Source organism: Macrobrachium nipponense, chromosome 9 (assembly GCF_015104395.2).
Source record: "Macrobrachium nipponense isolate FS-2020 chromosome 9, ASM1510439v2, whole genome shotgun sequence".
Taxonomy (NCBI): domain Eukaryota; kingdom Metazoa; phylum Arthropoda; class Malacostraca; order Decapoda; family Palaemonidae; genus Macrobrachium; species Macrobrachium nipponense.
Window position 1 is genome coordinate 46339485 of NC_061110.1, and position 15600 is coordinate 46355084.

General features: G+C 35.7%; 1 protein-coding gene across 1 annotated transcript; it reads left to right on the forward strand.

Annotated features, from left to right (window-relative positions):
• The first annotated feature begins 3441 nt into the window (after positions 1-3441).
• Positions 3442-15290, forward strand: LOC135218062 (uncharacterized). The gene is made up of 2 exons (XM_064254205.1): positions 3442-3533; positions 14591-15290. Exons 1-2 carry the CDS (start codon positions 3442-3444, stop codon positions 15288-15290), a joined length of 792 nt encoding a protein of 263 aa, XP_064110275.1.
• The last annotated feature ends 310 nt before the right edge of the window (positions 15291-15600 follow it).

The following is a 15600-nucleotide window of genomic DNA, read 5'->3' on the forward strand; positions in this document are numbered from 1 at the left end:
TTAATAAATGTCATATGTTTGGCTCCAACAACGTACCTAAAGAATCAAGTTTGTAATTTCCTTGTATAGGGCTTGGGGGGGGGGGGGCGGTTACCTCTAGAGGGCCTCATTTCTGGCAATGTCAGGGTTTAATATTTAAGCCTAAAACCGTATGTTTGTCTCATAGTTCCTAAAAAGCCTTTCACTATGAGCAGGCCGAAATACATGTGTTGTGAGGTCTCTGCAACTTATTCCAGTACCAAATGAGGGCCATTTCACAATGACATGACATCCAACAAATCATCACGACCCGACACAAGTATGTTCTTGATTTATTCCATGAATTTTTAGCCATTCTCGCTATTCTACACTATGTCTCTGGACCTTGGTGTTGACAAAATCTGCAGGGATTTGGTCAACATTAAACCTCCCATCTAATTGTTTTAATATGGCAGTAGAAATTGCAAACGTACGTGCTGACTACGTGACGAGTCAGGCAGACGTGGAAGTTACGTGATGGCTCTAAACTGAAAAGTGCTCTTATTATTTAATTTGTAACATGTTCTTAATTTCAGAAAAGTCTACTGTAGTACGTTGCACTTTTAATTATCAGGCATTTTGCACCTGAGAAACATGATTTTTCCTAGAGATGCTATAGAAATATGGAATTTTAGAACCTTCAGGGACGTATATAAACCGCTACTAACAAACAATATACAGAGCCCCTTCCCACATGCTCACTCTTCTTGTAGCAACATAGCTGTGCAGCAAATGTGCTCTGAATTAGAAACCCGGTTAATGGCTGAATCTCATTCGAAAGCCTAAGGTCTCTTTCCGGCATTAATATCCGGCTTAATCGAGGCTATCGTCGATTTTTGTGGAATCCCACGTTGGCAGAGCGGGGAATCGAACTCGCGACTACCGAAACGGTAGGCGAGCACCCAACCCACTTGTCCAACGAGGAACTTTTATGATGATGAGTTAGTGTACGTATATTAACTCTTATCTTGGATGTACATGAGGATTACATCATGAGCAATGACACCATGAGCGGATCTGGGCCCAAATCCGCTCATGGTGTCATTGCTCATGATGTAATCCTCATGTACATCCGAGATAAGAGTTAATATACGTACACTAACACATCATCTTAAAAGTTCCTCGTTGGATGAGTGGGTTGGGTGCAATTAGGTTTTGATAGATTTATGATAATTTTTATATCTTAGCAACCCACGCAGTCCAGAATTCATTCTTTGAACTGATTGTAAGTCATTCATAGGCAATGCCTTCATTTGTTCATTGTAATATAAAACGATGGGTACCTATATCGTTCATTTTCTTCGGGTTTTTTGACACACTTATTTCTCATGTTTTGTAAACCCAGCTATAATAATGTCTTTGTAAATATAATCATGTTTTGTGAGTAAAGCAAATTCGAATGGCTTGGGTATATTGTATTTGCATGTTTAGAGTATATTTTTGAAATAAAACTTTACAGAAGACCTCGTGTTGTGTAGCCACCACCTTTATGTTCTGGGTTGGAGTCGGTGTCTTTTAGATTTTGTATCAGGCCCAGAACATCGGGCAAGAGCCAGAAAATCTGAGTTGGCGTTGAGAAATTCTCGACACTAGGTTCCATCAATCAAAAGACACCGGAAAGACAAATCCACGCTGACTTTGATAGCCATGGAAGATGATGAGCGGGAGTACCTTACTGGGATGGTAACCAGGTTATAATGAACTGTATCTTTCCAATTCAAGGTACTACGGTGATCTTTACAATGACAAAATTTGGAAGAAAATTCCAACATTGCTTTTAGCTATAAATCATCAAGCATAACCTACATTATATTTGTTATATGAGCATAGCATCCATATTACTACTTTAATCACGTCCGGTAAAAACACCATAAAGAAAAACTGTCCTGGCATCCTTAAGTTTCGGAATATTTTGCTTAATCAAGCTTGTTCCGGGTCCAGAATTCTTCTTTCCTCCTGTATAGATGCGAGTCCACCCTTTTCTTTCGTTCTTTTACCTCTTAATCTAAAAGTAAAGCAATTAATGCTAGTTTTAGCTTGCTTAATTCTGAACACGTCAATTAGACTTAATTGTAGTCAGGGCATTGACGTGAACACTCCTCCGACTCGACAAAAATCTTTCAAATATATACTTTCGTTGTCATAACAAGACAATAAGATTGTACTAGATTCTGTCAGTTTAGAATGGAATATGAAATTTAGGCTTGAAGCCAGGTACTGGAATCCAAGGGATTATTCAGCACTATAATGAATTTGGTTTGAGATGAATATTTATGGTGATGAAATTATAAATCAAACAAATAAAGGCGATTTTTTAAAACTATGGTAAAAACTAATATCTCCCATAAAAATTATAATTTCGCATTTTGAGTGTATAAAAAAAAAAATTATACACACACACCATACACAAACATGCTTATATAAACAACTGCAATGGTATATACTACACCTGGCAATGTACCAAGAGGTCAATAATAACGTTCATTAAAAAGGTTAATGTCTCTGAGGAATCCAACGCTGTTATTAACAGTAATATCCGGAACAAGCAGTTCTGCTATATCCCTTCACACTCACCCATGTCTCTGCCGTGCTGCAGAATACCTATGGCAATGTAATATAGTATGTTCCACAGTGAGAGGAGAATCACACTGCATACAGACTGGTGCAGTTACCCCCTCTAGAAGGAACCGATGGGTCAATCGAGTATGGCCAATTCTCAGACGACATAATATAGTTTCTATCCTACGGTTTCGTTGGAACCCAGATGGCCAATGTTCAATACTTTGCCTGATCTTCATGTAGTTTTTATCGTTGGTCAGAAAGGGAGACGGCAAACGTGCTTGCCATTTATTTTTAATATAGGAGCGAATAGCCCATTTCATGTCGGTAGCAGGACTCTGGTGGAAGAGAATGCCATCTTTAGTAAAGACATCTCTCGCTTCATAGTCAGCAAGTTCGTTACCAGCCATACCCCTTCGATATGGGACCACCTTGACGTGGTGAGGGGGCTCTTGAACCCCAGGAATTAGTTCCCAGGTTCAAGCCAAAGAGTCCCATACATTGTTATATATATATATATATATATATATATATATATATATTATATATATATATATATATATATATATATATATATCGAGCTGCAATGTCCTTTAATATCTAATTCGCTCTACCTCGAATTAATATATTTTCATAAATGCTTAACTGAAGGGGAATTTTTTCTCGATAATAAACTTGCCTGGACCCGGGTGTGAACCATGGAGCCTTTCAAATCCAGGAACGTCACTGACGTTCCTGGATTTGAAAGGCAAGGCATCAGGGACGTGCAGAGGGGGGGTGCTAGGGGTGCCCAAGCACCTGCCCCTTTTGCTACTGTATTAAAAGTGCCCTTTTTGAGAGGGATGTATTATAGGCCCGCCGCCTATGCCGCCTATCTGTGTCAGTGATAATAATAACAGTGGAAAGGACCTTCTCCAAACTCAAGCTGGTGAAGACAAAGCTACGCAGCCTGTCCAGTGAGGAGAGGTTATCTGATCTTTTGTTGCTAGCAGTTGAAAAGGATATCACAATCAACAACAGTGAAGTTATCAGCATATTCAAAGAAATGGCACACAGAAGGGTTTTCTTATAAATATAAAATGATAAGGTCTGGTTATTAGCCAAGTGTATTGATCATACTGATTGATTTTCTTGCAGTCATTTATGTAAAAGTAATATATATAATTTTTCTTTTGTTAAATTTCCTAGTTCTACTGGTAGTCAGTACTGTAGATTTTATGTTCATATAAAACATTAGCCCACTGGTACCCATGATATCAGTCATGTTTATCTCTTTCTTGAATTATAAATGGCTAGTTTAAATAAATTTGAAAGAATATTGAGCCGGTATATATTTAGTCTCATTCATTTCTATATTTTTACCCTTTTTTTCACTTGAGCACCTGCCCTGAAAAAGTTCTCTGCACGTCCCTGAAAGGCATATATGAAAATATATTAATGCCGAGATAGAGCGAATTAGATATTAAAAGACATTGTAGCTCGATATATGTATATGAATCACGGGAATGTGATATGAATTTTATATATATCATATATATATATATATATATATAAATATATTCAATATAAAACACCGTATCGTGCTTCCAAGAAATCAACAGAAGGATCTACAGTAATATCCTTGTTTACCTAGATTTATGTAAAATATATCAAAGCTTAAAGCTTTCGTCCATCCTCCTGTGGACTTGATCACTCACTAAGCTTCCACAGGAGGATGGACGAAAGCTTTAAGCTTTGTATATATTTCCACAAGGATATTACTGTGGATCCTTCTATTGATATATAGTATATATATATATATATATATATCATATATATATATATATATATATATATATATATATATATATATATATAGGGCTTGTGCCTTGTATGATAAGGCGCCCTATGAGGTAATGTTAGACTAGCGATAATCTATACGCTAAGTCGGTTGGTATTGCACTTCCATCTTCAATGGAGTGTCTGGGGTTTTGTAGATCACTTACGAAGTCGGTTTTATCTTTACGACGATGTGTTTAAACTCATGGTTCGGTGAGGTTTCTTGTAGAAAACACTAAGTATAAAAATTATATATTCTTCTGAAGTTTTACATGGTGAAGATCAGGTATGATTGTACAAGTCTTCTAATAACGATAGCTTGATCGCTTCTGCCAATGATGATGGCTAATCCTATTCCTCTACATGATAAAGCTTAGGTAAAGAGGTACAGGTCTTCTAATGACGATAGCTAACTCTGTTCTGCCTGTCTACCATCTCTGTTACAAGTTATGAAGGAACAGACAGTAGTTCGAACATATGAACATACTATCAGATGACATAGTTTCATACGAACACACAATCAAATGAGACACGCTACAGATCACGTAGGCGGTAGTTGTCTCAAGCAGGGAGCTTGGACTAATGTTTATAAACAATTGAATGACTACAGGTGACGGCATGTCAACTTAGCCTACATACTTATTGTATACGTCATCTTTAGCGTCTCTAGTCTGATCACATTCCTGCAAGCAATCTGGTTGAACCTCTTTAGTTTTAGACTTTTATATATAGGGACTAACATTCCATGTTTTTATTATGTAAACACTTACATTAGCTCGGTCAGCTACCAAAACCAAACCACTGAATATTACTCAAACTTGACTTGCATTTGACTTATAGGAGTGTGATACAGACACTACGTGAATATATATATATATAAGTAAATAAAAATTCATGGTGTACATGAATTGATTCAAGTAATAAAATATAAAACAATGATATTGGTAAATAATAGTGATCACATGATATATATAATGATACAGTTTTCTCTCCTTCATGTCATTAAGATACTTATGCTACAGAAAATACTAATGTACTCTGATAATTGCATAGAATGAAGATTAACATGATAAAAATCCTATTTTAACTGATAAAAAATTTCATATATGAATTGATAAAATTATTAATGTTTATGCTGATTGATTCGTTGATTTTTATGCTAAATGTTATATATCTGATTCATTAATCAATATACTAACTCATAAATACCTGCAGATATTGGTAAGATAAAAGGTAACAGATTGATTATAGGCTACCTGATTTGTTAATACATATGTATATGGATTCATATAATTATGATTAATATATGTGCACTTTAAATAGATTCCTATTGCGTACACGCAAAGATATATTTCGATTCTGTTATTTATGATCATTTATATATAGATTCCTAGTGCGTACACGCAACAAATATATTTCGATTCTGTTATTTATGATCATTTATATATAGATTCCTAGTGCGTACACGCAAAAAATATATTTCGATTCTGTTATTCTCGATTCATTTATATCTGATACATGTACTTTATATATATAGGATACATGACCGAGGTTATACTACTTCACTTTTAACTAGCTTTCGAACAACTTTTCGTCCATTACACAGTTCCAGACAACCACCTTTAGCCAAATGAAACGGCCTTTTTCAATGGTTAAAACAAGGGGAAAAATTTGCCTGGGCGGGTCCAACGTTCCATTTTGCGCTCATACTTATTCTCTGCATCCTAAGCTACACAATTACGTTCGCGATGAAAAAAAACATCCCCAGCACGAGTCCTTCGCCAGCAAAGTAGAGTTGAATATCCTTCGGGTCGTAATTGTCGGAAGTATGTCCCTTTTGTAGTCGAATTCCGACAGCCGCCGGAGCGTTCCGCATTAAAACGAGATTAACGACGAGATACGGTGTCGGTCGAAGAAGTCCATGAAATTCCTTTCACATTGTAGGCGGTTGTTACTTGACTGTAGTCATCCGCAGCGACGAACGATTTTTTAAAGTTGCTATGTGAAACTCTCGTACTGCAGGATACTGTAACCGGTTCCATGAATCAGCCTGCAAGTGAAATTATACTTGTCACAAGGGCAAAGTAAATTCAGACGACATCCAAATACAGGGGAGGGGAGAGAGCCATTTAGACCAGACTTAACCCACATGAATTCGCTGATATTTTGGAATTCAAAAGAGTCCGCTGTACAAACTTTTTTATCCATGGCATTAACAATGAGTGAACCTATCCAGGTCTATGATGACTGTAAAAATATCCATAATTATAAAAAATAAATAGATATCATTACGAATCTCAAAGAAAATTCGATATTACTGGTAGTAAGTTACTAGACAAAGAAGTGGAAAACGGAGCTAATTGTAAGATTGCCAGGCAACATAAAAGTCAAAGAGAAGATTAATCATGATTCTATGTGCCCTAACAAAAGTTTCATATCCAATTTTCTCGTGCGCATCCTCTGAGGTTAACTTTTAAAACATTATTAATAGGTAGGAGATGCAACGAAAAACCCACTATGTAACTAATTTCTATATAAACTTTGGGTTTTTCAAGAAAATGTGACATTTTCCCATGAATGTTTTACTTGAATTGTAATAGGCTAATGTTGCAAGTAAATATTTCATATATACATATCTTGATACTTCTAAATGTCTATGAGGTTCAGAAAAAAAAATTAATTCATTTTGTTGTTATAGAAATTCTATTTGCTTATATTGTTCATTAATTTTTAAAATGATTAACAAAGTCCTTAACTAATTGCATTACACACACGGATAAGAATATGTTATGTGGTCTGTCATGTGACTATGAACCACATGTGAAGTTCATGAACTAAGCATTCCCTTTCTCCAGTCAATCTGCTTTTGCAAGCAGAGACGACACACAGATGAAGCCTGTGTAAGCAGATTATTGAGGTTAAAAGGAACAAATGCTGATACGGCAATGATGACGTCGTCACTTGGCAGGAGATTGCTCTCAGCCAGCTAAGAGTTACGTTACTTGCTGTAAGAGATACGACTTTAGGATAAATATTTTGTTTTTTTAATACTCGACCCACATGAGAAGAATGTCTGAAAAAAAAACAGTACCAAAATTGAACAATATATTAGTTTCATGTTGGAAAACTGCATAATTGTAATTATGTTAAATTAAATATTCCTTATTCAAACTATATGAAAAAGGTTTCCATACAAATTCTATATATATTATTAGCCCTGTATAAGATTCATATAGGATTATTTCATAGATAACATTTTCACTTCTAGACTTCCTGACTTTAAAATCTCTTTTATTTTATTTTTATTTATTTTATTTATTATTAGTTTTATTTATTTATTTATTTATTTATTTTTTTTTTCATTGACTACGAATATAAACATCACCGGGACAGACAATATGTCAGTATATTTTGGATATGTGTTTGAACTTTTAGCTTATTTGTCATTACTAAAGCGTTAAGTTAGAGTTCAAATCTTTACGCATATATATTTGGATATTTAATTATCTATGGTTACGTTTGCTTATTGATTTTATCGTGATTCCTTTTTTATTATAATTTGTAACCCTTCCGACTTCTTACGGAGTGTATTATATTGACTCCACTTGTATCCATATTTATTTTATTTTTTTATATTTATTTATTTATATATTTTTTTTATATATATTTGATAAATTAATGGTTGGCTTGAATATGTGGAAAAGTGTTCTAGCGGCGTACCGTATAAGGCTACTTGCGGCATCAATTCTATAGATACAAGATATAAATGATAAAGGTATTTAAAACCGCGAGAACCGCTATAATCCGGTCGGATCCAATATCACGAGTTGTAACTCGTAAGACATTGACACTTCCTATTTAATTATCAGTTATTCTACCAAACCGATTGACTCTGGGTGATAAAATATATTATTGGTTTTCTTAATGGAAAGGAATTCACACCACGTGTTAAGGAGATTATTATTGATTTACACCACCCGAGTCACAGATTATTATGTGTTGAATTCCATATTTACTGATTTAGCACTCATAAATATTCGTAACGCACTCAATTGCGGTGTTTTGTTTTTAGTGCTATTAATTCTATATAACGTGTCAAGGAACTATTAACACTAAGAAGTGTTTATTCCCTCTGTCAGACTCGTAATTCTGTTAATAATTCTACGTATATTCTTTCAAGGATTGATTTGGCACAGGATAGGCCCTTAAACTGACAGGTGTCTTAGTGTATCCCTTGTTTTCATGACACGTGTTACAATTAGTTATGTGCTTTTTATATCTGTAAGCATTGTAGGCCAGTAAAATAGTGATTTGGCTTTCTGTGACATAGTAGGGAACCCTGGATGACGGAATGCAACCAGTTTATGACGATTGGTATGAAAGAGATTATTACTACTACCTGGTCGTTAGTCATCTGCTGTGTTCTTCGGGTTTTCCTCGTCACAGACCTACATATAATATTGCATTTGATTACATTATTCTGATACACATACTTTAAATATACTTTTGCTTTAGGGTTTCTGCTCGAAGTGTTTATTGTTTTTTGCCTAGCCACTGACCCTGTTTCCGTTTCGAAGTGTTTATTGTTTGGTGTTTATTGCTGCTGACTCTGTTTCCGTCCGAAGTGTTTATTGTTTGGGTCATGTCTGTTGACTCTTGCTTTGTTCAGTTTGTAACAGTTCTGCGCTCCGACCCAGATATTCAATGCTCGCGATCTCTTGGGTTAAGGAATTTTCTTGTTTAGATACGGTTTTAACAATAGGCACGGATGTTTCTATATCTTTTAGTCCAATTAATGGTTCTTTGCTGTATGGTGCGGGATTGCGGGATAATGCGTCAGCTATGATATTTGCTTTCCCAGGTAGATATCTTATCTTGGCTCCAATAAACTGAATGATCATTTGTCACCGAGTTCCTTTTGGACTGTGATTAAAGCCTTTGAAAAACTCGGTAAAGGACTCATGTTCAGTAAAGACTTTATCAGGATAGCCATAGATTATGAACTTAAAATGTACGAGTGTTAAAGATACCTAGCCCTTCCTTGCCTATTACTGCATATTTACTTTCAGAGGGCTTTAGTTTACGTGAATAAAAAGCTATAGGGGAGAACTGTTTATCATATTACTGAAGTAATACCCTCTTACCCCTTGGTCTGAGGCGTCTGTTGCAATAAAAAAAAAAAAAATCCTTATTTAAATCAGGGATTTTTAAGTTAGGTAAGCTGCATTTTCCGCTTTTAAGATATCGAACGCCTGTTGATGCTTTTTAGACCATAATAAATCTACGCTCTTCTTCGTAAGATCTGTTAAAGGAGCTGTCATGATTGAAGAGTTACATATTTGCATACGATTGTAATACCCACAACAGCGCAAAAGTGCTGTATCCCCCTTTTACGTTAATAAGTACCGGAAAGTTATGAATAGCCGACACCTTACCATGGACTACTTTAAGACCTTGACCAGACACATAAAACCTAGATAAACATGTTCGGTTTTAAAAAACTCACATTTAGATATTTTACTCTGAGATTATTTGTCTTTGTCTCTGTAGCACTAGCTCTACTTTATGTGAATGTACTTCTAAGGTATTAGAAAAGATTACAAGATCATCCATATAGGCATGTAGGTTATCCCCTAAAAGTCTCCAAACACTATATTGTAATTGGGACGCAACGTAAGCCGGAGGCATACGTAAAAATTGATAATGTCCCCTGAGTGTGCTGAAAACGGTGTATGAGGTACAATCACTTAGGTAATGGTATCTGGTAAAAGCATTTAAGTAAGTCCAAGTTGGTGAAAAAAAAATTTATTCTAACCTAACAGAGATAAGATGTCGTCGGTACATCGCACTGGAAACTATCGGAAGTCGTTTCCTTGTTTAAGCGACAGTAATCTGCGCAGATACGCCAAGTCCGATCTTTTATGGCATGACGTTTGAGGGAAAAATTATATGGGCTATTTGATTTCCTAATGACTCCTATTACTCATATTTTTCAACTTCGTCAATTATCTCTATTTTAAAACAAAATTTCATTGAGAATCTATACGAAGGTACGTAAATAGCTTTATGTTTGTCCTTAGACCGTGTTTTGTTTTCAATGACATCCGTTTTTCTCCCAGAGATCACTCGCTAGTGGAGAAACTTCCTGGTATTCAGGTAGAAGATAAAAAAAAATTCTGCTGAATCACCTCTGCTTGAATGACTTTACGGATATTACTTTAGATAGATTATCAGAGAGATTCATCCACGACTGGTTGGGCGTGATTAAAAATTAGCAACAATAAAAATGCGATATTTATAACTTCTGTATCCACGATATGTATACTTTTAGGGCTTTGTTCGCGGAAATCGTTATATTTCAGAGTGTCGGGAAGGATTAAAATTTCATTTCCCAGCAAGGTCTTTTTACACGCACTAAGACATTCGAGGGTGCATGCTTCTCAAGATTTTGCGTGCAAAACTGCGACTGTGGTTGCGGGAGAATTCTGTTGGGTATTTTGAACAATGTTACGATTTATGAGACAAATGTATAGTTCCTCTATATAAGTTATTATTTAACTGTCTCTTTTTTGTTCAAACTGATTTTAATATGTTTGAAGGTTTATAGGATTTTCATTTGATAAACACGCCTTATTTTGCAGGATGTAAGATAATATTTTGTATACCCCTAGATGGATCTTACAATTACACTAGATACAGATCAATGTTTTTTATAACTATAGAGGTATCTGTAAGCGCTCGCTTATCCGGACTTCTCATTAGGGAAGTTCGAACAACAGACGGTGAGTCCGTAAATACAGGATAATACGTGAAATAAATCAAGATATTCTAATTTTTACGGCGCGTACAGTCGGGCTTAATCCACCACTACTTATGTATTAAAAAAAAAACGAAAACCTGCTCTGATTACTTTATACGGTCGTGTGATGCATAGGGAAATTCCTTTTTAATTTTAAAAAGGTATTTGGGATGTATGATCCAACATCGCTTTTTCCCCACTCTGCTAGAGTCGCTTATTGTGTGGAATTTGCTTTGCTTTGAAAACTTCGGCAGTTTTCGACTGACCTTGACCGCTTGACTAGGTGACACAGTCACCGAGTTTGCTTGTTTGATTCTGAACGGGCTACTGTTTCTATTTCTTTTTGTAATAATTAGGATCCTTCTCTTTATTACCATCGGCAACGTATTGTGTGTTTTTAGCATTATGTTGCTGGTTACGTATAAAGCAATGAATGACGAACTATTAGGAACTGAGCGATTACTAATAAGACAAGTTATCACTACTGCATTCAATATTAACTGTTTGTACTTCATTCTTTGCTAAAATTTGAAATAGTGAGGGATCCTGGTCAGCGCGTTTAGCCTGATGAAAGTTTTTTACAGACATGTTATTCCTTGCAATCCAGCCATATTTTTAAAGTTAAGTTGAGTCATTGAGGTTCGATATTTTATATAACTCAAAAAACTCAAGGCTAAAACTGCGATCGGGACTTTGCAAAGGAGCATTTATTGTCATGACCCGAAATAGTGTTACCTCTAATTTATATAGATTTGTACGGGTGTTCCACTTGTTTTTGTGTGTGTTTTCTAATCACTACGGTGCTTAACGACCCTATCCATGCATCTGTATAAATACAGACGTCCACTGCGTAAACGCATATTCACTGTTTAATATGATTTGTTACGTAAGGGATTAATAATCACCCAAAATGATAAAATTAACATAGTATATGATTATGATATTTCAGTAGAACTTCTGGAAACAGACACTCAAAGATAAAAAAAACTCGCAGTAGCGAAATCTCAATGATGTAGATAATTTCTGTAAAAAAGTAAGATTAAGAATGTCTCGTAACTTCAGCCACAGGAATAACGAAATTCGACCTGCAAAGGAAACACTCAAAGTTACTCCAATGATAAAAAAATTGTACTTAGCTTGCTTTTGTGGGAAGTCACGGTGTTCCGATAACGACACACGGCCTTGGTCCTCCTTCTCTATTTAGCGGATGACCTGGTTTGGCTTCAGTTTCCCCCGTGCGCGTTGTTTCGATGATTCGAGCCCTTGAAAGATCCGATGCTGCAGACGCGTTCGGTTTGTTTCTTGCAGTGCCGGAAACGCTCACTAACGATGTTTTCTTGAATGATTCTAATGAGAGACGAAGCTTGCGTTGTCGTAGGAAAAAGACACGTCGGTTTTGTTTCTTGAAGTTATTCACTAAACAATGATACTAAGTTGGTTGAAGAATCTGTTGCTTCCGTCGTCGTTAAAGAGTTCTTGTTGTTTTCTGAAGTCGCTCACTAACGATGATACTATGTTGCTTGAAGAATCTGCTGCTTCCGTCGTCGTTGACTTCTTATGATACATGATTTATTATTCTGGTTTTTCTTCGTAGGACGTTGTAGAGTTCTTCTGGTCCGCTGGCCACCAATATTAGGGCTTGTGCCTTGTATGATAAGGCGCCCTATGAGGTAATGTTAGACTAGCGATAATCTATACGCTAAGTCGGTTGGTATTGCACTTCCATCTTCAATGGAGTGTCTGGGGTTTTGTAGATCACTTACGAAGTCGGTTTTATCTTTACGACGATGTGTTAAACTCATGGTTCGGTGAGGTTCTTGTAGAAAACACTAAGTATAAAAAATTATATATTCTTCTGAAGTTTTACATGGTGAAGATCAGGTATGATTGTACAAGTCTTCTAATAACGATAGCTTGATCGCTTCTGCCAATGATGATGGCTAATCCTATTCCTCTACATGATAAAGCTTAGGTAAAGAGGTACAGGTCTTCTAATGACGATAGCTAACTCTGTTCTGCCTGTCTACCATCTCTGTTATAAGTTATGAAGGAACAGACAGTAGTTCGAACATATGAACATACTATCAGATGACATAGTTTCATACGAACACACAATCAAATGAGACACGCTACAGATCACGTAGGCGGTAGTTGTCTCAAGCAGGGAGCTTGGACTAATGTTTATAAACAATTGAATGACTACAGGTGACGGCATGTCAACTTAGCCTACATACTTATTGTATACGTCATCTTTAGCGTCTCTAGTCTGATCACATTCCTGCAAGCAATCTGGTTGACCTCTTTAGTTTTAGACTTTTATATATATGGACTAACATTCCATATTTTTATTATGTAAACACTTACATATATATATATATATATATATATATATATATATATATGTATTAATATATATTATATATATATCTATATATATATATAGTATATATAATATATATTATATATATATATATATAATATATAATTTATTTAATGATATAAAAGTCATATCACATTTCCGTGATTCATATACATATATCGAGCTACAGTGTCCTTTAATATCTAATTCGCTCTATCTCGGAATTAATATATTTTCATATATGCTTAACCGAAGGGGAATAAATTTTGTGGAAAGTTCCACAAAATTTATTCCAAATTATATATATATATTATATATATATATATATATATATATATATATATATATATATAATTTGGAATAAATTTTGTGGAACTTTCCACTTTTTGTAAAATTTGTTGGACCTGACAAATGGGAAAAGATATCATAGCTGGGAATGGGTTTATATCCGAAGCTAAATAGTGGGAACTGTGGTGGGACCATCAACTGCCCGATAATGTTTGGACCTGAGTTTTATCAGGCGGAACTATTCTGCAGGACTAGACCACGGATTCCAGGGGGGTCTGGTTCTGGGATTAGGATTCTCGGCATTCTATCCGGTTTGCCCATAATGTAATTAGGGTGGGGATGATTGTATTCTTGTAATACTCTCAGTCCTATCAAGCGGGTCTGGCTTACACTTGGGCCACTCTACTTATGTTGTACCATCCCCTGTGGGGTAGGGTAGAGACGTGGACATTTGAGAGTCAGTTTCACACTTGTGCCATTAGTGGAAGAATAAACTCCATGAAAGGCTGATGATATCTTTTTAAGGTTTTCAGGTTTATTTATTTATTTGTCTCTATTCGATCTTTATGAGTTGCTTAGACTTTCTAATCAAATTCAACAGGGCTTTGTATACCAGTGTCAGACAATTGGTGTATTCTTTGACTTAGAAAACGCGTATGATACAACATGGCGTCACGGAATTGTTAAGCAGATGCATAAATTAGGCATATAAGGAAATATGATTAGGTTCATTAACTCCTTTTTAACAGACCGGTTTGTAAGAGTAAGAATAGGAAATCATTTATCTTCCCCATTCAAACTAGAAGGTGTTCCACAGGGGTGTGTGCTGAGTGTAACTTGTTTTCTGTTGCCATTGATAGCGTCATCAATGAAATTTCAAATCCTGTACGGGCCTCACTTTTTGTTGATGATCTAGCTATTTATTGCACTGCATATGTTGCTGAATCGGCTTGCAAGTATTTACAAAAATCCAACGACTCTATCTCTCGATGGGCAAAACAAAATGGTTTTAGGTTCTCTACACGTAAGACAGTTGCTGTTCGCTTTACTAGGAGTAGACGTCAAGAAGTTGTACCAAATTTGAAACTTGACGGGTCTGTTCTACCATATGCGGATGATGTCAAGTTCTTAGGAATGATTTTTTATTCCAAACTCACATGGTCTAAGCATATTGAAAATTTAAAGTGCAAAGTAAAGAAATCTCTCAATCTTCTGAAATTGGTTTGTGGCTTTAACTGGGATGCAGATAAGAAAACTTTGCTACAACTATATGATGCATTATGTAGATTAAAGTTGAATTACGGATGCCAGATTTATTCATCAGCTTGCAAAAGTAAACTCCACGAACTTGATGTAATCCAAAATATGGGTTTACGTATTTGCTCTGGGGCTTTTCCAACATCCCCCGTCGAGTGTCTTCATGTGGATTACGCACCACCTTCCACTTGATTTACGACGTGAAGAATTAGGCCTCCGATACTCGATGAGGATAAAAAGTAATGCTAACAATCCATCAAATAAGGTTATTAATCAACTTGATGCTAGCAAATTCAAGCCAAGATCTTCTGTTCCATTCCAGATCCGGCTAAATGCATCTGTAAATGAAAATTCTAAACTGACTCAGAATATTCATGAATTGGCCCATTCCAAAATTCCACCTTGGTTCATACCAAAAGCTGAACTGTGCACGAAAAATATAGTAAAAAAGAACACCCCCAATGAAAAAATAAAGTCGCTGTATTTAGAAAATGATGAAGTT